General features: G+C 42.4%; 1 protein-coding gene across 2 annotated transcripts; it reads right to left on the bottom strand.

Annotated features, from left to right (window-relative positions):
• Positions 1-20,062: 20,062 nt before the first annotated feature.
• Positions 20,063-21,400, bottom strand: LOC100118518 (prefoldin subunit 6). Of its 2 annotated transcripts, none has more exons than XM_001599505.6 (4): positions 20,960-21,400; positions 20,807-20,874; positions 20,348-20,543; positions 20,063-20,277 (listed from the first exon to the last, which is right to left on the bottom strand). In XM_001599505.6, exons 2-4 carry the CDS (start codon positions 20,868-20,870, stop codon positions 20,157-20,159), a joined length of 381 nt encoding a protein of 126 aa, XP_001599555.1. In that variant the 5' UTR covers positions 20,871-20,874; positions 20,960-21,400; the 3' UTR covers positions 20,063-20,156. The 2 variants fall into 2 exon arrangements, with proteins under 2 accessions (XP_001599555.1, XP_001599529.1); XM_001599479.6 differs by having other exon boundaries at positions 21,030-21,394.
• Positions 21,401-26,730: the final 5,330 nt, after the last annotated feature.

A 26,730-nucleotide genomic window follows, 5' to 3' on the forward strand; every position in this document is an offset into this window, starting at 1 on the left:
TTTAAATTATCGATGTGAATTGGTCTCAATCACAATCTGAATCTCAAAATAAAGATATTTTTATCGACTTTCATGCGATGATTATTTTAATGTAGTTCCATTGGGATTCTTTCAATAAATATGAATCAACTTATTAGTCGATATTAAATCAATTTAATTTTACAAATAATCTTGATAACAGTTTAAGTGACCTTAATGATCAAAGTTTTGTAATATCCCTTATGAAAAAAAACCTTCATATTTTGGTTAGAATTGTTTAAATTTATTGCAAAACTAGTCGATTTTAATCAACCCTATGTTTCTTAATATAACCGCTTGGTGTCACTTCAAATGTTCATACTCGCAAGTGACAAGATTTCTTCTCCGTTAGTAGTATATGGGCTGGCATGGAGGGACTGGGCGTGGCCTAGAGTGACGTCACAAGTCCCGTGGCTGGCGCCAGTTGTTTATATAAACAGAAGCCCATATTTACATCAACACTAGCTGATAAGGTCAATAAACATGATTTACGACCGCTACTGTCATAAACTAAAAATCTGACATCGATGGATGACCTACTTTTATTTGTTTATTTATAAATAATTATAAATAATTTTAAATCACGCATACGAGCTATGCCAGCCCTTCCCCTTTTACCCCAAGCAGACCCGAGCGCGACTCTCTCTCTCTCTCTCTCTCTCTCTGGTGAGTACAGTTGACAGCTCTGCTGATCTATCTCTCTTTAGTACTGCTTTTCTGCTGCTCCTTGCCTTCGGGCCCTCTTCTGTTGTAGATAGTTGCACGCTCCATTTTTCAACCTTCACGTCGATATATAAATCGCCGAAGGCTGCAATTTTTCTCTGTCATCTTTTCTACTGCAAACTTTCTACACGACTCCTAACCTGCAAATCTACTTCGCTTGGCCTGGCTTGTTTTCGCACTTGCACGGCGTCTCTTTCTCTCCGCAATCAACATCGTGGTGACATCTGCTGCATCGCGGGAGAACCCTCAAGGCGTCTTCACACTTTTCGAGGTCGGTACTTTCGCGTTCTATCCACTAACACTCCATCTAGCCATAAGAGTTACAACACCTACTCTTTCACTCCGTCGATAACTTATCATACTCCAACGAATATCTGCTTTATCGACTGCCAATAAGTTATCGACGAAAAATGAGTGCAAACGGCGAGAAGAACGTGGAAGTGCCTTTTCAACAGTGCAGCAGCTGTAAACAACCAATACAGCATAAAGACCCCAAGAGGTGTGAATATTGTGGTCTTTACTACCACGTCAAGTGCCAGAACACCGTCAACATCAAGGCTATAGTGGTGAACGACAGGCAGATAACAGCCTGTCCCATATGTGCGGACAACAGCGGCAAGGGAACCAAAGTGAGGACCAAATCCACCTCTGCTGCAACAACTGCAACGGGAGTAACTGCAACAACAGCAGCAGGCAAGAATACTCCCAAGCAGCAGCCGGTGAGCAAGAAGACGAGGTCAGCACCATCATCAACCAACACCTCGCGGAATCCCTCACTAACCCGCCTGGCCGGCGCAACAACACCGACGCCGTCTGTTGAAGCGGCTTTGAGGGACATCGGCGGAGCCCTCGACGACATCCGCAACGCTCAAACGGAGGTCCTCAAGATCCAGAACATCGTGTCAGAGAGGATCTCCAAAATTGAGCAGCGCTTGGGCCCGCTGGAGAAGCGACTCAAGGCCCTCGATGAGCTGCCTGCACTCAAGACTCGCATACACAATGTTGAGTCCACCATCACCGAACTGCAGGCACAAATCCAAGACCTGCCATCGAGGAGCCCGACGATGCAGCGGGACAGCGGCAGCACTGTGCCCAGCACTGCAGAGATCTGTAGCCTGCGCAGTGAACTGGCGGAAGTCAAGAGGCGCCAGGAGCAGACCTCGAACAGTGTTGTCGTTGTCACGGGTCTACACTATACCCGTGAAACCTCGATGCACCTCCTCGCTTTTTCAGTTGTGAGCGCACTTGACCCCACGGTCCTCAAAAGAGACGTAGCATCCGTCAGGACCATGGGGAGGCTAGATTCAATAAACAACTCTGCCAGGGGTGACGGCAGACTACCACCATTAGCCGTCACCCTCTCTTCAAGCACGCTCGCACGTTCAATTGTCGTCGCTAAAGCTCGCAAACGCAAGCTACACACCAACGAGTTGGACGCAACCCTACTGGAGGAGGCAAGAGCCCTGAGCCCTGAACATCAAGGGCTCATAAACATCAACGAGCTGCTCCCTTCAGACGTCCATAAGCTGCGTTCAAGGACCAGGCTGGAGGCCAAGAAGAGACAGGGTTGCCGTACCTTCGTCAGAGACGGGAGATTATTTATTCGCTGCAACGATGACAACGGCCGCGCCACCGTCATCAACACCGACGCCGAGCTAAATGATTTTTTAGCTCGGATTCCGCCTGCCGTCAACATCGTTCTACAATGAAGCTGCCACACACATACTTCATCCCTCCACATCCACCATCAAACTCATCTGCCGTGTCTTCATCCGATTCTAAGGTATCTCTGTCCGAAGATCTAAGGGTCTGTCATTTCAATGCGAACTCACTCACGGGTCACATCGAGATGATCAGGCTCTTCTTATCCACTCGCTCTCTATTCCACGTAATAGCTGGCATCCATCCCTTCACTGGATGATTACCTGCTGTAAAGACGAGACAGAAACAGAAACGGAGGAGGTGTGGCCCTCTATATACATAAATCACTGACGGTTAGTGTTATTTTATCATCCGACGGTGAATAGTCTGGCAAGCCAGGCAAGCCCGAATACCTTTTTTGTGAGGTATCGGCTAAGGGAGTTTCTCCCATCTTCGTGGGGGTTGTGTATCGTCCACCTCATGCTCGCTTTTTCCAAGGCTCTAACTTTATAGACCAGTTAACAACTCACATGCGCAATTACTCCACGAAGGTCTTAATGGGAGATTTCAATTCTGACCAACTTTCCTCATCTGAAGATGCCAATTTCATCAGGGCTTTCATTGATGAGAACTCCCTTTTATCTGTTCCCTATGGTGCCACGCACCATAAACAGGGTTCTGATACCTGGCTTGACCTATGTCTAATCGACGAGCAGGATCGCCTGCTGTCATACTGGAAGACAGACGCACCTTTCATCAACGGACACGACCTTATCACGGCCACTCTCGACGTACAGATTCCACGCTACGTACCTAACACTTACACCTACAGAAACTTTAAAGGAATCAGCGCCGAGAAGCTAAGGGACTTTCTTAGCGAATGTGACTGGTCATCTCTCAACACTTCATCACTCGACGAATGCATATCCTTACTTAACAATAACCTTACTAACGCCATTAACCATCTCGCCCCATTGCGGACTGTAACACCAAGACGACAACGTCACCCGTGGTACACCGCGGCTCTTCGTGACCTTGTATCCGAGAGGGATAGACTTTACAGGCGTTTCAGGGACTCTAGGCTCGATCAAGATCTCCGCATTTACAGATTAGCTAGAGACTATGCCCATAAACAAGTCGAGGAAGCCAGGCTGAATTATTACTATTCACGCCTGTCTACCTTGACCGACATTGCCGAGATCTGGAAAGAGCTGGAGAAACTTGGAATTTCTGCCACCAAGGTCCCCTTACCATCTCGATTTACAACAGATGAACTCAACAGGCATTTCAGCGCGATCTCCAACAATCCGTTGGCTCCTGCTGTTGAGGATTATCTTCTCACCCTGGAAAGTCTTGACCTCCCGGAACATTTCGAGTTCAGCCCTATAACGGAATCGGACGTGTTGGCTGCGGTATCGCACTTTGACACCCAGGCCAGGGGAAGTGACGGCATCCCACAGGTTATCATCTCAAAAGCATTGCCGGTTCTCGCTCCTTTACTAAGTCACATTTTCAACCTGTCTCTGAGCGTGCCCTGCTTCCCATCTGTCTGGAAACTGTCACTTGTGCGCGCACTCAACAAGATCAGTTCACCAACAGCCCTGACTGACTACCGTCCGATTTCACTTCTCTGCTTTCTCTCCAAGGCCCTGGAGTGGCTGGTGCACAAGCAGGTCTCAGAATACCTTGAATCAAGGCTATTGCTAGATAACCTTCAAACAGGCTTCCGCACTGGTCACAGCACTCAGTCTGGCCTAATTAAGCTAACTGATGATGCCAGGATCGGGATAGACAAAAAGAAAGTAACACTACTCCTTCTCTTCGACTTTAGCAAGGGGTTTGACACTGTGTGTCACGTCAGGCTCCTGAGAAAGCTATCCACTTTCGGCTTCTCAAAGCAAGTCATTCGCTGGTTTGCCTCCTACCTCTCTGGGAGAGAGCAGGCCGTCATTGGAGACAATAGTGAGCGTTCTTCTCCTCGGCGTCTTAACATCGGCGTCCCGCAGGGATCCGTTCTGGGTCCCTTGCTATTCGCATTGTACATCAACGACATCGGTTTCTGCCTTGATACCGATGTTTCCCATCTCATCTATGCGGACGACTTGCAAATTTACAGTTAATGCCACCTTGAGGAGCTCGATTCTTTATCAAACAAGATGAGTGTTAATGCCGAGAGGATAATGGGCTGGGCTGCACAGAACAGGCTAAAACTTAATGTTGCTAAAACCAAAGCAATTGTCCTGGGCTCTCCCTACTACATAAACGCCTTACCCTCAACAGCTAACACGTATATTATCATTGGGGGTGCCCAGGTCAGCTTTGAATCTTCCGTGCGTAATCTGGGATTGGTGCTTGACTCTAAACTTACGTGGAAGGAGCACGTTACACAAGTGTGTAAGCGTGCTCACTCACTAATGTACAGGCTTTACTTTTTCAGAAAGAGTACCAATCTCAGGTTGCTCAAGCACTTAGTGCAAGCGCTCCTGTTTCCCCTTATTGACTATTGCTCTCTTGTATACTGTGACCTGACGCAGGAACTCGACTTAAAACTACAGAGGCTCGTGAATACAGGAATTCGTTACATCTACGGTGTAAGGAGAGATGAGCGCATCTCCCCGTACAGGCGGGAGCTGCAGTGGCTAACCACTGCAGGACGCAGGAGGTATTTCACTGCTTGTTTCTTACGAAAGATGTTTAACACAGCCGTTCCATCATATGTACTGGCATACTTCGACTTCCGCGTGACACTCCGGCCTGTTAGGGGGAGGTGACACCTCTGGATATTCCTACCTTCGCGACGGAGACGCTGAGGAACTCGTTTCATATCAGCGCCTCATACCTATGGAACAACCTACCATCACACATTCGTAATACTGCTTCTATCTCAAGTTTCAAGAAACTAGCTAAAGAGCACTTCTTCGAACTCGAAAACACATGAACATCATGTTCACACTCACGCACACGCACACACACACACACACTCTCGCTTAACTCATTCTCACCTTATCATCACACTACACATCTACCACAACAGACATCTTATACTATTATTATGCCTGTACTCTTACTACTCCTGCTGTACATAATTGATCGTACAACACATTGTACGTAAAATAAAACCAATTAATCTAATCTAATCTAATCTCTATCTCGCTGTCTACTCCATACCGGTGCCGAGTTCGAACGCACGTCCGTGACTCTCGCTATACCAGCCCGTAGCCCCCCTCTCCTTTTACACTATAGTAGCCCCTGAGCTCTGGCGCGGTGGCTCCCGCCGCTGCTGTATCGGACCTGCTTCTCTCTCTCTCTCTCTCCCCTCTCTATGCCATACTCGCGCGTATCCTCTAAAGCCGCCGTCTACCTGTCTCTCGCGTATACCTGCTGTTTGGCTTTTATTGCCCTAGCGCCGACTCTGATCCTTTCTGCGCTGTAAAGAGAGAGATTGTTCCACGTATATAATTTATATGGTGGCCCTGAAAAGGGCCGATTGTTTTTTGAAATATATATTATTGTAATTAGCGTTTCAGCTTGCTGTAGCCGTCTTTCTCGGGCACGAAAAGGTGTTTGTGGAAAAGGATTTTTCATTCTGTGACGAGGAGGAGGAGGATTTTTTAGACAGATTATTATAACCGCTTTTCTCTGGATACGAGAAAGTGTTGGTTGAGAATGACGACTGATTGTTCTGCTTTCTTGGCTCCTTGCTTCTCGTGAGAGGCTCTCCTCCCACGTAGAGCCTTTTTTCTGCTCTCTGCTCTGCTCCTGTTCCATGATCGAGTTGCTGCTTTGCACACATAAAAAGAGAAATTCTGACACAACATTTATTTACTAAAAAACGCGTACGAGTCGAATAATAAAATGACTCAACTTACAAGGTAATGAAATAATAAAATGACACACGAGCGCACGCGCACGCACTCACACATACAAACATACTTACACACCTGCACACACACACACACAAACTCTAAATTTCTACGCTATAAATTACAAACAAGCGATACACCTACACCTGCGAGTGGCGCGTTGTTGGCGCAGTTGACATGTGGGCCCTCCTCGCAGTAAACCAGGCACCAACTCTTTCGGCGGAGTAGGCATCCGATGAAAGTCGTAAGGTACGCTGAGGTTGCGGCGTGCTGTCGGTGGCGTACCTTGGACGTTGTTGTCGTCGCCTGCTAATGATGGTGGAGGCGAAGGCGATCTCGGCGAATCCATATCCAGGATGCCCGGGCAGGGCTGTCCGTTGCACTTCCAGTAGCGAAAGAGAAGGCACCTCCAGCACTGCTGCCACACGTCGTGCTCCGAACTGTTGGTGATGCACACTCTGCACCTCACGTTGATCGACACAAACTGTACCGCCAGAGAAGCCTTTCGCTCGGCTTCTTGCTTTTTTTGCTGCAACAGCGCTGACATGTCCAGCATTCTCTGCTGGTAGCGCTCGAGCTGGCCGTTCAGCTTTTCCATTGCACGTTTTTTAGATTCGATACTTGCGAGAAGCGCATCGCGTTGGGCTGATAATTTTTCAATTCTGAGCAGAGAGCGGACTGATCGGTGCAAGCCGTGTCATAAACGTAAGCCGTTGGCAAAAATTTCTGCACGTAGGTAATGGGGGACCGAACCTCTCCACTCTTTGCCTTTTAACGACGTTCGTTGTCTTAAGAATGCGAGACCGTTGGTAACGCTATACTCGGACTGGATTATTTGTATACACTTGAGCTCCAGCGTCGTGGGCTTATCAGAAAAAATCGGAGACGGGTGAGAGCGAAAGAAAGGTTCTCAATGTCTCGCGAATCAGCACCAGGAAGTATCGTGTGATCGTGGACTCGGGCTTTGTTTTATTATCGCCAACGGATTAGTTTTCAAAACTAAGCAGAGAACGAATCATCGGATCTCCGGTAGACACTTGAGAATAAGTGTAAACTGTTGGTACAGAGATTACAGGTGTTCGGTAAGAGCGATTAAAAAGGGTCAGCCGTAGAGTCATAAAAAACTGTTCGGTCCATGTCACCGGATCTAGCGATGGCGACGGTCCATTCTCTGAGACGTCCGCTATCCGCCTAAGGTTTGTGACTGCTACGTGCCTAAAGCGCAAACACCGAGTACGGTATCGGATTTATTTCTTTCCTGGTGGCAGCCTGGATTTCTCAGCTATGGCTGTAATATGCGCTGTTTTAAAACAAATCCCCCTCTTTAACGGTTTTTCTGCTCTGCGATCTTCTTATTCGATGAAATCACTCCTAAGAAAGGCATAATATTTTCATATCAGCCCTGAGCCGTCTACAAAACTCCTTCGTACGCTAGCGTAGTCATCAGTCTCTCGAAATGCGTGTCATTGAGAGAGCCAGCTTACCACGTGTCGCAGAAATGTCCAGTGCTACGAACGTAGTTCACGGTGCGATCCTGCGCGTAGCCAACGCGCTCAAGGGTCGCCGTTGGATCGCCGATTTTTATCAGAGATACTTTAAACATTCTAGTGTTGTAATAAAAATCGTCGGCAGTTTCTTGGTGGAACGCGGTGCACACGATGTGTACTGTCTGAGGCATATCATCGAGGAACATGGTAAGTGTTTAAAGTGTTCCCTACAGACAGTTAAAAAGAAAAACATGTGAGCTGTCTAGGGACAGCCGATGAGAGCGAAGCTCTTGACTAATTAAATATTGATTTTATAGTGATTTTGGAAATGTAAACTGAATGAAAGAATGCGCTTTATTTTTGAAAGTCTTATTTTTAATATGTACAAAGAATAATACAATTTAATGTATATGGATTTCTTTATCACAGTTAATAATGGATACGATAGGTTTGTGGTAACTGAAATAACATGTATATGTTTCTGACTGTATATTATCAATAAATCTAGAGAAAACGGCATCGATGGGTGCCATAGTTAGTTGTCGATTGTGAAGGACTGTTGTTCATTGTTAAATTAAATTTGTCTATAAGAAATTTTTTTAACGGCTCCGATTTGTCATCTGCAAAATTAATATTAAAGTCTCTAGACAAAATAAGTGGAATTTTGTGCGTATCGCGTCCAAGTAGTGCTGCTCCTCCTTCTGTATATTGTAGAAGTGTGCTGTGGATAAAGTAAATGATGTCCTCAATTTTTTGAGTTGGTGAGATATAGATAGCTACCATGACTAGTTCAACATCATTTTGTAGTTTGTACGTTGCTGAACATATATTCCCAACAGTATTATGAGTTGTTGAAAAACCAGTACTATTATTAACCATTATTTCGATATTTGGTGTAGTTATATTTGTTATATCATTATTGAGAGAGAGAGAGAGAGAGAGAGAGAGACCAAGAACTGCGCAGATTCCGTAAACAATATTCTGCGCATCAGAATCGTAACCGACGCCAAGCCGAGACCGCGCGTGCTACTATATCTATATCGTCCTTGCTTAGAAAGAGAAAGAACGAGAGAGAGAGAGAGAGAGAGAGTGTGTGCTTCTGTATCCCACTCTGACGCTAGCCCCGCCCCTTTCCCTCCCTACTCTTTCTTTCTCTCTCTCCGTTTCTTACACGCTACGGTATCCAGCTCTGCTCGACTTCCCCCTCTCTCAAAGCGTCTATTGACGAGCGTCTTAAAATTTCCCAGTTCGCTCCAGCCGCAGAACCTCTGTAAAAGAACTTCGCTCTAATAATAGTACTTTATTTTTGTTCTTCTTGTAGCTCCAATTACCCTGCAGGAGGACGCTGAGTAGAGCGACAGCGACGCAACGCTGTTTGTTGTGTCGTCACCTCCTTCACCACAGCGAGCCACTTCATCCGAGGAGGAGAATGAGGAGGAGGAGGAGGAGGAAGAGCAGCAGGAGCAGGAACAGGAGGAGCAAGAGGATATACCAGCTCCTATGGAGGAGACAATGGAGGATGATGCTGAGAGCAAGGTAGAGGACAGAGATCACGACGATGATCGGCCTGGTGTCTACGAGCAGGCTGTCTACAGAGCGGGCGCTCCAGCACCGCTGAGACGTAGCGAGAAAACAATGGCACGCTTCGATCAATACAGCTACATTGTCGATGCTGCAGGAGGTCGGGTTCTACGATGCGGGTCACCCGATCATCGATGACAGTACAGCGAGCGGCATATCGCAGGTAAGCGACGGCGGCGGCGGTGATGACGGCGATACCTCGGGCAAAGAGGCACCGTCGTCGAACAATAGTATTGTAAGTGGTTCTGCTGCAGCTTCTGATTCGGATCAGGAGGAGGAGGAGGAAGCTCGTGACGATGAGCGTTATCGTCGCTTCGAAATTATTGCGAATACGGTGCATCGCGTACGGAAATTCCGTACAAAAGCTCGCCGTCTGATGCTACGGATTAAAACACCGCCGCGTGGGACCAACATGCTCAGCTGGGTTGAGTTAGCAATACGCGACATTTATGAGTATTTGCTAACTCTAATCAAAAGCGGGAGCGATCGCGTCGGTGTTTCAATCTCTAGCGAATATTTCGCAAACGGGTCGGCCGGGCTCTCGTATCGTCTCGCGAGTGCGCTCACTGGCGATGATTTATGGTCTGTGGTGTCTGGACGCGTTCAGAGCAACGTAAATTTTCGAGTCGACGAGTCATTTACCGTTTGTTTGACCGTCGTAGAGATGCCTGTAAGTATAGGTGGCTCTCGACGGAAAAACTTGACCGTCGACAGCGTTTCCCAACGGTCCATCATTCAGATCAGTAATCGTGATAATCTCTGTCTGCCGAGAGCGCTTGTTGTAGGCGAGGCGAAAATCGCGCTTCAGACGAGCGATACCACGGCGATATGAGCCGAGTGGAAAGTCATCCGCGACGGTCGTAGGCAACTACAACATGAGCGAGCTGTAAAATTGTGCCAGGATGCCGGTGTTCTCGTACCTCGCGAAGGTTGTGGTGTACAAGAGCTTCGTCAATTCCAGCATTATTTTACTGCTCGTGGTACAGCTTTAGTTGCTTACGAGAAAGACTCGATGGGCAGCGGTGAAGCACCATTTTTTGACGGACGCAGCGATGCCTGTACAACCGTAATTTTTTGCTCTACTCCGAGCTTCATTACGACGTGATCGTCAATATTCTTGGAGCTGCGAAGGCAACATTTTTCTGTACTCGCAATCGCGGCTACAGTAATATCGAGGATCACAACTGTAGGTAGCTGTGTTCGCGCTGTTTCGTCTCGCCACCCTGTAGCGAGAACGAAGCTTTGCAAAAATACTCATCGTGTAATCGCAGTTTTTTCGGCTATGTATGTTTTCGCAACCATTCCGTTGCAGGATCATACAAAGCGAATCACAAGCGATTGTGCGATGTGCTGCAAATTTGTCTTACCTGCTGCAAAAGCGTGAACCGGCAGCGCGGTAAGCACAAGTGTGGCAAAAATTGGTGTCGACATTGCAAGTCGACACGCGGTTATAATCACCACTGTTTTATACAGCCGAAAAAAATGGTGCTTTAGCGAAAATTTATGTTTTCTACGATCTAGAAACGATGCAAGAAGCATCATATCGAGTCGATGAAAGCATAAAGATGCACGTCCCGAATGTCTGCGTTGCACAGCAAGTCTGCATGAAGTGCATAAGTTCTGGCGACATTTCAGAATGGTGTCCCTCGAGCGGTGTGCGCGAGAATGTATTTACCGAAGATCCCGTTGATCAGCTGCTACAGCTTGTAGTACACGACAAAACGGACTTTGAAAATATAATATGCATCGCGCACAACGCACGAGGGTACGATGCGCAATTCGTTTTACGACTGCTTGTCGAACGTAAAATAAATTGCGTGCCAAACATCATACTGAATGGTCAGAAAATACTGTGCATCTGGTATGGACGCACAAAGTTCATCGATAGTCTCAGCTATTTTCAAATGAAGTTGGCCGCGTTGCCTGCTACATTTGGTTTAGGTGAGACTACGAAAAAGGCTGTTTTCCGCACCTTTTTAACACCTTGGCTAACGCCGAATACCGTGGTGCCACACCGGATGCGCACTATTATTAGCCCGACACTATGTCGTCGAGCGAGCGCGAGCAGTTCTTGCTGTGGCACAGCGAGATGCGTGCAGCGAACGCAGTATTCGATTTCAGCAATGAAAATTGTTCTCGAGGTCGGAGACACGGACCCGTTTGTAGTGGCTACTACAATCGCGTCCGCATGCTCTCATCTCTATAGAAAACATTTATTAAAGCCACAGACTATAGGAATAGTCCTCAGGGGCGGGTATAGGCGCACCGACAAGCACTCCCAAAAAGCCGTCGAGTGGCTGCTGCAGTGCGAGCGAGAGATCGGTCGCGAAATCGTGCATGCAGGCAGAGCGCGCGAATATCGGCTTCCCGAGGGATTTTTGGTCGACGGATTCTTACCATCTACCAATCCAGCAGAAAATCCCATTGTTTTTTAATACCAGGGCTGCTATACGCATGGCTGCCCTGAATGTTTCAAAAACAATCGCAACAAGCCGAATGCCTGGGGTCGTACTTTCGACGCGTTGCTCGAGAGTACACGCGCTAAAATCGCGCGGACCCAACAGCTCGGTTACGAGACACGTCAAATTTGGGAGTGCGAGTTTGACAGAGTCAAGCGCGAAAACCCCGAAATCGCCAAGTACGTGTCGGAGCATCAGCTCATCAGCAAAATAACGCTTAATCCTCGTGACGCGTTCTTCGGCGGACAGACCGAAAATTTCGTCACAGTTTACGATGCTAAGCCAGGCGAGCGTATTCTGTATACAGATATATGCTCGCTGTATCCTTACATTTGTAAACGAGGTAGACATTGCGCTCGGTCATCCAAAGGTTTACGTCGGCGAGGAATCTGATGAGCTGACGGGTGGCAATCTCAACAATTTTTCGGCCATAGATGGGCTGGTAAAATGTAAGGTTTTACCGCCGAGAAAATTGTATCAGCCTCTTTTGCCGATAAAAATGCACGGCAAGCTTCTCTTCGCACTGTGTCCCCGCGTGAAAATATTATATGAGATCTTATATGAGATCTCATGTAGATCTCATATAGATCTCAGTACGAATTTCAGTCATATGAGATCTCATATGAGATCTTATATAATATTTTTACGCGGGTCGTACATGCTGCGAAGAGATGCTGCAGAGCGATTGTTGCCACCCGCATGCGAGTCAGCGAGAGTTCAGCGTAACCTGGGTGGCGGATGAGCTGCGAAAAGCCATCGAACTCGGCTATACTATAACTGAAATATTCGTCATATGGCAGTATAGAATGACCGAGTACGATCCGCTCACAGGTGAAGAAGGACTTTTCGCTGGCTACATCGACACTTTCTTGCGATTAAAGCAGGAAGCATCGGGTTTTCCAGCTTGGTGAGTTGACGTGGAATCGAAAGCGCGTTACGTTCACGAGTATCGCGAAAATGAGGGGATATCGCTCGATCTGGAAAAAATCGCGAAAAACCCTGGCCTGCGCACTGTTGCGAAGCTCTGTCTGAACTCGTTCTGGGGCAAGTTAGGACAGCGCGATAATTTAAAACAGACGGTGATCGTCAAGGAGCGCGAAGACCTCCTTAAACTTCTAACTGCCGAAGATAAAGAGGTCTTGAGTCTCCTGCTGGTCAACGAGGAGGTGGTATACGCGAGCTGGCAGTACATCGACGATGCTGTGGAGTCTACTCCATATACGAACGTAGTTATAGCAGCCTACACGACAACTCTGGTCCGCTTGAAACTATTTTCGTATTTGGAGAAGCTCGGCAAGCAAACGCTGTACTGCGACACTGATTCGTGCATATTTGTGTGCAATGAAAACGCACAAGAATACAGGCCCCCGTTGGGCTCGTTGCTCGGCGATATGACCAACGAGCTCGGCGAAGGAACTTATATTACGAGCTTCCTCTCAGGTGGTCCGAAATTTTACGGCTACAGAACCGTGAATTCGAGAACTGGCGAGGTATCCGAAAAATGAAAAATCAAGGGTATCTCGCTAAATTTCTCGAATTCTTTGAGAATAAATTATCCTAGCATTAAGAGTATGATTGAAAATTATTTTAAGCCTGATGAAGAGAATGAATGCATTAATCTTAAGTTTAATTCTATTAAAAGACTGCCAGATCACACTGTGGTCACGCGAGAAGAGGTCAAATCGTGTAGCATAGTTCTAAAAAAGCGTAGGTATGTTACTCCCGGGGTATCGCTCCCGTACGGTTACAAAAGTTAAGTATAGTATGTAAGTTGTTTGTGAATAAATAAAAGTGAATTTAAGAATCTAGTTTTTAAGTAATATAAATTGTTCTGCGTTATGTTTAATATATTTATAATAAAAAAAAATATTTTAAAATTTTTCTTGTAATCATAACATCCTTCTCACTCCATTACCCACTCATCATCGCACGCTTATAGGCGAGCCGTACATGCACGCGTATAGACGGCTCGTCCGCGGATGATACTCGTGGCCGCTAATATACGCTTATAAGCGGCCGGCGTGAGTATACGCGTATACGAAATCCGCGAGAGTACACGCGGCCCGCGTGAGTATACGCGTATACGAAATCCGCGAGAGTACACGCGGCCCGCGTGAGTATACGCGTATACGAAATCCTCGAGAGTACACGCGGCCCGCCGCCGCCGCCGCCCCCCGCGGTAGAGGAATAATATTAATGAAGAGCGCTTTAGTCGAAAAGATGGATACGCGTTGGAAGCATCCTTTTACGGCGTGCATAGCAGGACCGACAGGAGCTGGAAAAAGCTGGTTTCTGAAAAAATTTCTCGAGCATCTACCGGAGATGTGCGATGCTTGCTTCGACAGGGTTCTGCTCTACTATACCGAGTGTCAAGAGACGTACTGCAGTGAATTCAAAGTTGGCGGGAGTGCTGCTGTACCTATCGAGTTTCGAGAGGGACTTCCGCAGTGAAGTGATTACTCCGTGGATACGGGAAAGAAAAATTACTGATTCTCGACGACTTAATGCGAGAATCATCGAACGATATAGTTCTGGATTTATTCTCGCGTTCGTCTCATCATTTGAATTTGTCGGTCTTTATGGTGACGCAGAATATTTTTCACCAGGGAAAGTCTCAGCGCGACATAAGTTTAAATTCAAAGTATCTTGTTATATTTAAAAATCCTCGCTACAGAGCTCAAATTCGGCATCTCGCGCGACAAATTTATCCGGAAGATCCGAGGTTTCTGCAGGAGGCTTACATAGACGCTACGCACCGACCTTACTCGTATCTTTTTCTCGATCTAACTCAAGCGTGGACGAGTATAGGATTCGCACGTGTATATTCCCAAGCGACGATATTCAGTACGTCTACGTGCCGAAATTAGGTAAAAAGTAAAAATACAAAATAGGTGTGCAGAGCTCTCGGCATAGACAGTAGGCGAGAAGCTATGGCGCCAACAACATCGAAGAAGAAACAGGCTGGCTGTTGTATACCCGTGGCTGCGCTCGACACCAAGCCTTTCAACAGAAAACGAGTAGCTGTACTGAACGCTCTTTGTCACACGGACGGCCAACAACGTACGGCTCTTTTACGCACAGCCGACAAGAGACTCGTGCGTTGCATATACGAGTGCGCTTTGAATATCTTGCAAGGTGTAAGCAAAATCAAAGACTCGCATAAACGACGACTCAAAAAGCACAAAAACGTGCTGAGAAAATTGACGATTTGCAATAATAAGAAATCTGTCAGCGATTGGCAGAAAAAGAAACGAGTTCTCGTACAGCACGGTGGTGCTTTTTTGCCGCTTCTACTCGCACCTATTATCGGGGCTCTTGTCTCGAAGTTATTTGATTCAAAGTCAGCAGCAGCGGAAGATTAAAATGGATCGTGCGAGAAAAATGATTATCGTGCCCGAAGATATGTTTTCGCGCATGCAAAATGTTCAGCCAGCAGCAGCAGCAGCAGTAGCACCGCCAGTAGTTAAGCGGAAATTTCCGCGATTAAGGTACAACGTGAGCAACATTGACGACGTATGGGAGTGCGATTTGCTTCAATTAACCACGATCAAAAAGTATAACGACGGATACTGTTACCTACTCGTAGTGGTGGAAGTATTGAGCAAACACACGTGGCTGGAGCCTCTACGCGATGAAACTACAGCCAACGTCACCGCAGCCTTCGCATGAATACTCGAAGGCAGCAACGGTCGCGTCCCGATACTCTTACAATCCGACAAGGGTAAGGAGTTTGTAGACTCGACGTTTCAGGAATTTTTGAAAAAACGCGACATCAGATTCCGTACAGCTCGAAACCCCGATATCAAACCGACTGTGGTGGAAAGACTAAACCGTACTGTACGCGAACGAATGTGGCGATACTTTTCTCACAATAACACGCAACGTTACATCGACGTGGTGCAGAAAACCATACGCAACACAGCGGTACAAAAATGCGCCCCTGTGACGTGAGCATCTACAATGCTGCGAAAGCGCGCGAAAATTTAGCGAAAAGAGCTCGTCTGCAATCGACTTACAAGAATCGCGAAAAGATGGCGTCAGGTGTAATCAATAAATACAAGCCCGGATCTTACGTACGCATTAGTCGCACGAAAAATACTTTCGAGACGGGATACGAAAAAAACTTTAGCGAGGAAGTTTTCAAGATTAAACGCATATCCAACAGACAGCAGTTACCAACGTTTATCCTGGAAGATTTGAACGGCGAAGAGATTGACGGTTTTTTCTATCTCGAGGAGCTCGCTCACGTTGGCACAAAACGCATGTCGGACGCTGCTGAGTAATTAAAATTAGAATGCGTAATTCGTACAAAGGGTCGTGGCTCGAAGAAGTAGCTACTCGTCAAGTGGGCTGGCTATCTGGACAAATTCAACTCGTGTATCAAAGCCTCTGAAATACAAAAAATTTAAAAATGGACCAGAACAATTTTTACCTAGTTCTGCCTAGCAACAGCAGTATGATGTACTACAACGAAAACGCCACCAGCTGCTTTACAACGCAGCTCTCGCGCGAGCTCAGACTCAGCGGGAATTGGTCCGTTGCGCTCGTCGAAATTTACGTGCCGAGCACTGGCACGCACATTCAAGAATCGGACGCCTTTTACATATTTAAACAGTCGAAAAAGGCAAAGTAGGAAACGCATTTTTTCCGCACGGTATTTACGACAAGATTGAGCAACTAGCCAACGAAATAAATAAATCAGCCGCCTTTCACGATCATGCGTCTCGAAGTTGCACCCTTTCAAAAGGGCTACTACATGCTACAGCGCAAGTGTGCCTGCGTTGATCAGCATCAGACAACGTTTAACGAACAAATTTGCCGTATTTTCGGTTTAGAAAATCGACCTTTGTCCAATCGTCAATGGGCAATGTAGTCGCGCTAGGAAATAGACCAGCATCGCTTTCCCGAGCTATTCCCGATCAGCTCTACGTGTACACGGATGTATGCGAGCCACACACTGTAGGCGACACTCAAGCTGCTCTACGGCGTATATACGAATACCATTCGAATATGGAACGCTGACGGTTACGCTTCACTTTAAACGTAATCACTAGAGAGAGAAAGAAAGAGAGAGAGAGAGAGAGAGAGAGAGAGAGAGAGAGAGAGCAACGCTATGTTAAGGGTTAACATGTTTAGATGCCAATATCACTATTGTATTTCTTCAAGAATTTTCATGTATTTATTTAAAAAATTTTTTAATACATATATTTTAGTTATAAGAATATATACTCATGTAATAAATAAAAATTTTGAGATGTGTTTTAGTTATAAGAGCTTTTATATATGTTTTAGCTATAATACAATATGTATAAAAAATAAGGATTTTTATAAATAAAGCATAAAATATATCATGAATACTGGATTTATATTTGTACTATCACCAAATCCTAAAATCCTATTCCTTCATCAGTAGTATCAAAAACTGATGAAGTCTTTGTATATGCCCTGCCTAAATATTATTAGAAGTTTCATAAGCCCTCAGGATGGCTAGATGCTCATTGCTCAGAGACTCAGCCAGCATCTAGATGTCAGCTCCTGAACAAATCAGCCATATTGAAATTTCAACCAATCATGTTTGATAAAACAGGTTGGGTCGGTAACGGAGGCGCCACCGTCGGCAACACTAGTTTATCTCAACCTTTAATCCTGCAAATCCTATTCCAAATTATCCATCCCATCCCAGGTCGATAAAGTAAATTACCGATGCTCACTCTGAGCTATGGAGGGGGGTCGATAACGGGGGCGCTACCGTCGACCACACTGGTTTATGGGGGGCGCCACCGCTGGAAGCACGGTCGATATGAAATGCTCTGTCGGTAAAACAGGGACCTACTAATACGAGTTGCCATGCGTCGGTATTTCGTGACCCAGAACCCGCTTGGCCCAGTAGCCGCGCAGCCCCTACTACTCTCGTCATTTCTAACCTTCTTGATAATAGTCCATACGTAGTTGTTTACTGCGCACCAGCCATATTTCGACGCTAGCATAGCTGTTATCGTTGACTCAGGAGTCACCCTAGCCGCTCGAGTCCCTCTCGGTACATTTCGTATCGCGAACAGTTGCAGAAGATATGTTCTGCATCTTCGTTTGTTTCCAAACATACTGGGCAATTTGGATTATCCTCTATCTTGAAGCGGTGTAGGTAGGCCCGAAAGCACCCATGTCCGCTCAAAAACTGCGTAAGGTAGTAATTCACTTCCCCGTGTCGTCTATTGGTCTAGCCAACAATACATGATATGAGGCGGTGCGTCCATCGCCCATTACCACTGGAGTCCCATCGTCTTTGCCACTCAGCTAGGGTTTGTTCCTTTGCGGATTTTTAAACTTCCTTTTGAGTATTGTCACCACGCCGGTTTTCTTCGTATATATTCTTTCGTTCTGTTGCTAGCAGGTCAATAGATGTATATTTAATAGAAATAGATGGAAGTTTAAGAAGATTAAGTCTATAGCTTTTAATTGTGATTTTTCATATAGAATTTTATCGACTTATATCGGTGTTATCGCGTTTTATCAAGTTCTAATGCAAAAAATGGTATTAAAAGTTAGACTCAAAGTTGATACAGAATCCTATTGATTTCTATCAACTTCTATTAACTTTTTTTAGCAGGGTGGTAATTACCCTGGTAAAAATAACTTATTAAATCCGATTCGAAAGATAATAGGGTTTAATTGGATTTCTTAATCGGAAATTATCGAATTAAAACCTATTTAATCGATTAAAATCTATTTAATCTGATTATAAGTTTTAGTCGGTCTTAATCGGATTTAAACAGTTGTGTTTTTAAATAAAATGTTATATTTGTTGAAAAATACAACTGATTGAATCCGATTAAAACCGACTAAAAGTTATAATTAGATTAAATAGATTTTAATCGATTAAATTGGTTTTAATTGAATAATTTCCGATTAAGAAATCCAATTACAACCTATTACCTTTTGAATCGGATTGAATAAGTTATTTTTACCAGGGTAGTGACTGGCCCGTAACTTTTTGTTGGCATATGGTTTGGAGGTGCTACCCATGTTTTTTACAATATGATTAACAAAGATTTGGTAGTTTATACTATCAGTCTACCCGAGGCAGTCTTCCCCTTCACGCTCCACTACCTGCCTCGGGTCGACCGATACCAAATCTTTGTTGAAAACCACCTAAGGATATAGAGGCAACATAAAAGAAGATCCTCTTTCTCTATAAATACGCTTAATAATATGATTGTTTAGTTAATATAAATTATTCTAGCTTATTTTGTACCATGTTAATATTTTCTAACCTCAAAAACTAGAATGTTTCGTTATCTGATTTGCTTTAAATAATACTACTTATCTTTTTAAGAAAGAAAATCAATCAGATACAGATGTATACTTAATTGTAAAGTATTTGTTAGAGTTTTGAATACTTTTTAAATATCATATAATATAGAATTGGAAAAAATTATTTTAGTGGGTGTTAGTACCTATTTTTGGTGATATCCAGATGGTGGCACCTTTATGGCAACTCTTTTTTTAATTCGAATGTATTTTACACTATTAGTACACTTAAAACTTTAGTCTGATTCATCAAGAGATTCTGCAAGAATTCTGAATAGAAAAATTCTGCAGAAAGTATACAGGAAATATGCATGCCAACCTACAGCTTAGGCTACAGGTTCCGCAGCAGACTCTTCTGTTAAGGTTGTAATATAATCCTAATAACTTATTTTAAATAAAAAAAAAGTATTTACCTAACTTCTATTGAATAAATTTATATTTTATTAGTGGACAAAAGAGAATTTTCATCCGTATAGGTATGTACAGTGTTCATCTTTCAAATTTTAAGAATACTAGCTAAATCCAACATATGCTCAGCAAGCCTGAATTTCCTGAGTTTAGAAGTTTAAAATCGTAACTACATTCAGACTCGATATATTTGTTTATCAACCAATCGAATCCTTTTATTAACCGCTTCAAAACATCTGATCACTACTTTTTTCAATAGATTTTTAATGTTTAACACTACGACTTACAATCTATAAAAGAATAACGTTAGAATAATGTTAAAAGGAATGTTTTGTTTAAAACCAACAATTTGAGTACTGCTGTATTTGGTGAATTTTTTCACTATCTTAAAGTTACTCAAATTTGTTATAAATCCAAATGCATATTTATTTACTTTATTAAGGATTTTGATATTTTATTCTACTGTTACTTATTGTAAAAATTACATATAATACCAAGTTATTAATTAAAAACATTTGTTTGCGTGTTTACTTGACAGCTTATTTTATTAATATAAATTAGAAAACAACAGTGATAGGGTGAAATAGTATTCATTTTATTTAGAATGTTTTAAAAGTGACAAAATCAAGTTCTTTATTATCGTATTATTACTTATAAATAAATTACAATTAATTTTTTATCTTAGCTCTTATTTGAGCTTGCTGAAAAGATTGTTGTAGTTTATCAAGATTTTCTCTATGCGTTTCTTGTTTTTTATCTAAAGTGACTATTAAATTTTCTGTGTGCTTGCTATAATAAAACACATACATCATTATATGGTTTTCTTTGTTTTTTGTATCTTTATTAAAATGATACTCACATTTCTGCAGATATAAATGCCATACGTTTATTAACATTTTCTTTAGCTTCAATTAATTCCTGTTTAATTAAAACTGGTCCGATAAGTTTATAAACTTCATTGCCTGCTTTTAAAAGATCTAGTTCTTCTTTGACAACTGTATTTTCATTTAATTGGCTATCTAGCTGTTGTCGTTTAGATAAAGCTTTATGATAATCTATATATATAAAAAAAAGAAAATTGAAATAAAACCTTTTGATATCTTGTGCAAAATATAATAGTACATTTCAATACGGATGTGTAAGCTGGTTATTTAGCTCATGTGACTTTTTTTGCACGAGTGAAGCAAGTCACAAAAGTCACACGAGGTGAAAATCACCTTACACACCAGTACTGAACTGTATTGTATACCATGAGAATCTAAAACTCTATTTAAATGTGATTTTTAGGTTAGAATAGTATAAATATGTATAGGTCTACCTTTTTGAACTTGTTTGAATTGGTCAATTTCATTTTGTAGCTTCCTTTGAATTTCTTCAACCATTTTTCTGGAATAATAATATGTAAATTTGTTTGTTCTTACTATTTAGTATAAATTACCAAATTTTTTTAAGCATATGGAAAGATAATTACAATAGTAAAAGTGTTCAAGGTTTTATTAACAGCTAAAACTAATGAAAATATATAAATATGTAAGGATTACGTTTTTGTTGCAATTTTGTTAATTTTTGTAAATATTTGTAATGCTATCAACTGTGCGTTCTATAAAACCCGTGATGCGTAATTACGAAATTTGTAAACAAGCCGATGATAAACTACTACACATTTCTTTTATTTTTTAACCAACTGTCAATCGAAAACATCTATACTAAAAACTATGTACTGAAGCATTATATTAAGTAAAGTGATTGAACAGCAAAGTGGCGAACCGGATACGATCTAAAATATTGCCATGTTTGGCTTGGACAGTTTTATATTTGGAATATGGTGGTTAGAGAGCGGGAGAGAAAACGGAATAGAAGTTATCGTCTGCTAGCTACTCTCAAAGAAGTGGTAAGCTCGCAGGTAGGGCACGAAGCAGTGCTGGGGTCACGATTATTCGGAGTGTCGCTCAAATGCCAACTTCAGAGGGCATCGCGGAAAGAGCGATCCACTTTGTCCCCTGAAGTCAGCCATCGGGCGACCCTGCGTCAATTCGAAAATGTTCGAATTACCGGTAGCTGCGCCGATCAATAAGAAAGTGTCAATCTAAAACTAAAAAAAAAGAAACCTATGCACCAAATCTAGTTACCCAAGACTTAAATTTAAAACGCGAATACTAATATATCCCATAAACTTAAATCTACCTACCTCATGCACAGCGAGATGCAAATAAAAAAATTAAAATACTAAATTAAAATCTCCAAAAACTGTCTACACCAGGCATAGAAAGTCGCTAAACGAAAATATTAAATCCTAAGCACATAAACCTACACAAAAATCAAAATCAAAATACAACATCCTAAGCCTGATCTAAATCAATTTACCAGCTAATACGCAGTGAGATGAAAATATTAAATTTTTACATATGTCGGCACGTTGAAGGGAGGCGAGCGAGCGGAAAAGTAAGATTAATAATAAGATTAATTGATTCGTAATAAGATTCCTCGATCAAAATCTTGCCTTTAGGCAAAACCAAAACTCTTGCTGTGAGGGATTGGTAGGTTTAGAAATTTTGGTTTTTGATGATGATTTTAGTACGTCAATTAATATGTAGATGGAGTATCCAAATCCACGTACAAGTAATAAGTAATTTTGTGAAGTTTATAAAGGAAAGTATCGAAGGGTGGGAGATGTAGTATCAATAATAATCAAATTTTTTTAATTTATTCTAATGTTTCACATCTAATCTACGCGGATGACTTGCAAATATACAGTCAATGTCACCTTCAGGAGCTCGATTCTGACAAGATAAGTGCTAACGCCGGTAGGATAATGGGCTGGTTCCACAAAATTGTCTAAAACGTTTTTAAAGCTAAAGCAATCGTTCTGGGCTCCCGCTATCACATTATAGTATATTATAACACTTATGGGAAATGGTTTTCGCACGAACTAAGCTAGTGAGAAAATCGAGTAACGTAGAAAAACACCTCCCAAACCCCACAACAGTATCATTCTATAGCACAACCTCACAATCGACAATCGTGTCTGGTTGCGATTTTCGGAGAATTTATCTAATGAAAATTTATCTAAACCTTTTATATAAATAACAATTGATCTAAATAATAATTTATAAAAAACAGATTATCTAATATACAATTTGTCTAAATTGGGAAATTTCCGTAAATAATAATATTTGTAATAAAATTTTTTACATTTCGCTCACGTTTTGCGATCTTCTACACCCAAAATCCAAGCGAGTCAAATCAGGCGGACGATGGTTTTTTGTTATTTTCTTAAAAATACAAAATAAACCCCGACATCACTGACTCGGTATGGCACAGAAATGTCTCTGTTCCCACTGATCATTCTAGTACTAAGTTGTCTATGTGAGAGACACACATGCTTCAAAAGCCACCCCATTAGCGCCCATGGTCTGCGTTACAATCGGTTCTAGTACCAATTTACTGCTAGATATTTCTACAAGGTACGGGTAACCTGGCACTACCACCAGCCCAACCCCAGCAAGCTACGAATAATCAGACATTACCACCAGGAGCCCAAGTCCAAAATCAACAAGGTACGGGTAACCAGGCACTACCACCAGGCCAACATTAGCAAGCTGCAAATAACCAAGCAGTACTACCCGGAGCCCAATTAAGGCCAAAATCAACAAGCTACGAATAATCCAGCACCACCACCAGGGACACCAGCCCAAAATCTACAAGCGGATAACCAGGCCCTACCAGGCCAAAATCAAGAAGTCGAAGTACAAATTACTACAGTATGTTATTTATATTTATCTAATTATTTTTACTTTCATTTCAAAATAATTTGTTTAATTAATTAATCTATTATTAAAAGGACTAGATAAATATTTGAAATCAAAAACTGATGAAAAAATCATTTTAAAAGCATACCTACATAAGATAGTTTGTTAAAGAAACACCCATTGAAACGTATTATAAGATCAAAACTCGTACGGTTAGTTATTGCCAGGGAAAAAGAATATTTAATAAGAAATATCACAGAAGATCAGTATCTAGAAAAATTTGTGTCAGTATTAAAATTTTTATATTGATAGACGTCAATGTGGACATCAATATGTAGACACATTGAAAAAATTATTTTAAATTGTAATCACTTTTTAGGATAACTAGAGACCGTTTTGAAATATTGACAAGAGATATTATTTCAATTTTTCCAACCGAAAATGCTGCCACATATTACATGCCATTTATACAATAGGATAATACAAGCATATAAACTAGTGGAAAATTTTTCCATCATTATAATTACGTGAAGGCCTGCTTGGGGGATTCAAATATATAGCGTAACAGCAGAGCAAAAAAACAAAGTAATGTTTTAAATGATCATGAAATCAACACTATAAATGGTAAGGAGACTATACGCATTAATTATTCAAACATAACAATATATGTAGCGGTCCCCTCCTACCACCACGTGCATCCTGACGCGGCACCTAGCGGAGCACCACGACGTGGCGAGCGCGAGGAGAGATTAGAATCTTAGTCACTTTCGTGAATCAGTCACGGCCTAGCCGCCGGTGCGAACAGATCTAGTCTTCCGGTACATAGTTGAATATAATCTAATCACAATCAGCATTCAGTATTATTATTACACTCTGTACCCTGTCGGTTCGTCCTTTCCTACCTTATCTCCTATCAGGAAGCGTAGAAGAAGAGATGCAACCATCAATCTCTAAATATATATTTATATTATTTTATGCACCGATAATGCAGATATTGTTTGGATCAGTAACCACCTTGAACCTAGAGATAAATTATTAAATAAGTGGAGGTCAACTTTCAGACAGATAAAAAGCCTTCTTACAGAAACAACTTTGTCTGTGTATGATTATATACATAAATTTGCGTGTTTGAAAACTTAAGTAGCAAAAGAACTGGTAAGAATGTATTTTAGTTATAAGTGCGGCAAAAATGTGTATGAAGTTTGCAACGTTTCTAGCAACGAAGATTTTTTTTTTCCGAGTTCAAGTGCACTGTAGTGATTGTCAAATGATACCAGACTACTCTTGGAGCAGTAAATCGCACCCAGCCAACCCTCCAGCAGGGGTTGCTTGGTAAAAGCTGCGCAAATCGTGTGTTCGCAGCTTATATCTTCTGCCATGGCCAGGATAATTGCAAAATCCCTGTTTTCCTTTCAGAATTTTTTAGATGACACATTTAGCAATAACAAAAAATTGGTCGCGATATGTACTGATGAGCGGAACATGGGTATAGAGGGCGCTAAAAGCTGCCCGAATCGTGTTTTCACACCTTATATCTTATGCCACGGCCAGGATAATTGCAATATCGCTGTTTTTCTTTCAGAATTTATCGAAGGACACATTTAACAATAACTAAAAATTAGTCTTGATATGTACGGATGGGCGGAACATGGGTATAGAGGGCGCTGAAAGCTGCCGTTGCTCATATCTTCTGCCACGGCAAGACCAATTGTAATATCCCTGTTTTTCTTTCATAATTTATCGAAGGACACACTTAACAATAACTAAAAATTAGTGTCGATAAGTACCAATAAGCGGAACATGGGTATAGAGGGAGCTGATAGCTACCCCAATCGTGATTGCGCACCTTATATCTTCAACCACGGCCAGAATAATTGCAACATCCCTGTTTTTCTTTCAGAATTTATCTAACGACACACTTAACAATAACTAAAAATTAGTGTCGATAAGTACCGATAAACGGAACATGGGTACAGAGGGCGTTGAAAGCTGCCTCTGCTCATATCTTCTTCCATGGCCAGGATAATTGCAACATCCCTGTTTTTCTTTCACAATTTATTAGAGGACACATTCGACAATAACTAAAAATTAGTCTTGATATTTACTGATGGGCGGAACATGGGTATAGAGGCCGCTGAAAGCTGCCTCTGCTCATATCTTCTGCCACGGTAAGAACAATTGTAATATCCCTGTTTTTCTTTCAGAATTTATTAGAGGACACAATGAACAATAACCAAAAATTATTCTTAATAGGTACTGATGAGCGGGACATGGGTATAGAGTGCGCTGATAGCTATCCAAATCGTGTTGGCACACGTTATAACTTCTGCCATGGCCGGGATAATTGCAACATCCCTGTTTTTCTTTCAGAATTTATTAGAGGACACTATTAACAATAACTAAAAATTAGTCTTGATATTTACTGATTGGCGGAACATGGGTATAGAGGGCGCTGATAGCTATCCAAATCGTGTTGGCGCACCTTACATCTTCTTCCATGGCCAGGATAATTGCAACATCCCTGTTTTTCTTTCACAATTTATTAGAGGACACTTTTAACAATAACTAAAAATTAGTCTTGATATTTACTGATGGGCGGAACATGGGTATAGAGGGCGCTGAAAGCTGCCTCTGCTCATATCTTCTGCCACGTTAAGAACAATTGTAATATCCCTGTTTTTCTTTCAGAATTTATTAGAGGACACAATGAACAATAACTAAAAATTATTCTTAATAGGTACTGATGAGCGGGACATGGGTATAGAGTGCGCTGATAGCTATCCAAATCGTGTTGGCGCACGTTATAACTTCTGCCATGGCCAGGATAATTGCAATATCCCAGTTTTTCTTTCAGAATTTATCGCAGGACACACTTAACAATAATTAAAAATTATACCCGATATGAACCTATAAGCGGAACATGGGTATAGAGGGCGCTGAAAGCTGTCCCAATCGTGTTTTCGCACCTTATATCTTCTTCCATGGCCAGGATAATTGCAACATCCCTGTTTTTCTATCAGAATTTATTTGAGGACACTATTAACAATAATTAAAAATTAGTCACGATATGAACCGATGAGCGGAACATGGGTACAGAGGGCGTTGAAAGCTGCCTCTGCTCATATCTTCTTCCATGGCCAGGATAATTGCAACATCCCTGTTTTTCTTTCACAATTTATTAGAGGACACATTTGACAATAACTAAAAATTGGTCGCGATATGAACCGATCAGCGGAACATGGGTATAGACGGCGCAGATAGCTATCCAAATCGTGTTGGCACACGTTATAACTTCTGCCATGGCCAGGATAATTGAAAGCTCCCTGTTTTTCTTTCAGCATTTATTAGAGGACACATTTGACAATAACTAAAACAACCCTGTTTTTCTTTCACAATTTATTTGAGGACACTATTAACAATAACTAAAAATTAGTCTTGATATTTACTGATGAGAGGAACATGGGTATAGAGGCGCTGAAAGCTGCCTCTGCTC

The sequence above is a fragment of the Nasonia vitripennis genome (genome assembly GCF_009193385.2).
Source record: "Nasonia vitripennis strain AsymCx chromosome 3 unlocalized genomic scaffold, Nvit_psr_1.1 chr3_random0010, whole genome shotgun sequence".
Lineage (NCBI taxonomy): Eukaryota > Metazoa > Arthropoda > Insecta > Hymenoptera > Pteromalidae > Nasonia > Nasonia vitripennis.

Coding starts and splice junctions, on each gene's coding strand:
- LOC100118518 (XM_001599505.6), bottom strand. CDS start 20,870: ATGGTTGAAGAAATTCAAAGGAAGCTACAAAATGAAATTGACCAATTC. Junction 20,544..20,806: donor ATTCAAACAAGTTCAAAAAG/GTAGACCTATAC, acceptor TTATATATATAG/ATTATCATAAAGCTTTATCT. Junction 20,278..20,347: donor GCATTTATATCTGCAGAAAT/GTGAGTATCATT, acceptor GTTTTATTATAG/CAAGCACACAGAAAATTTAA.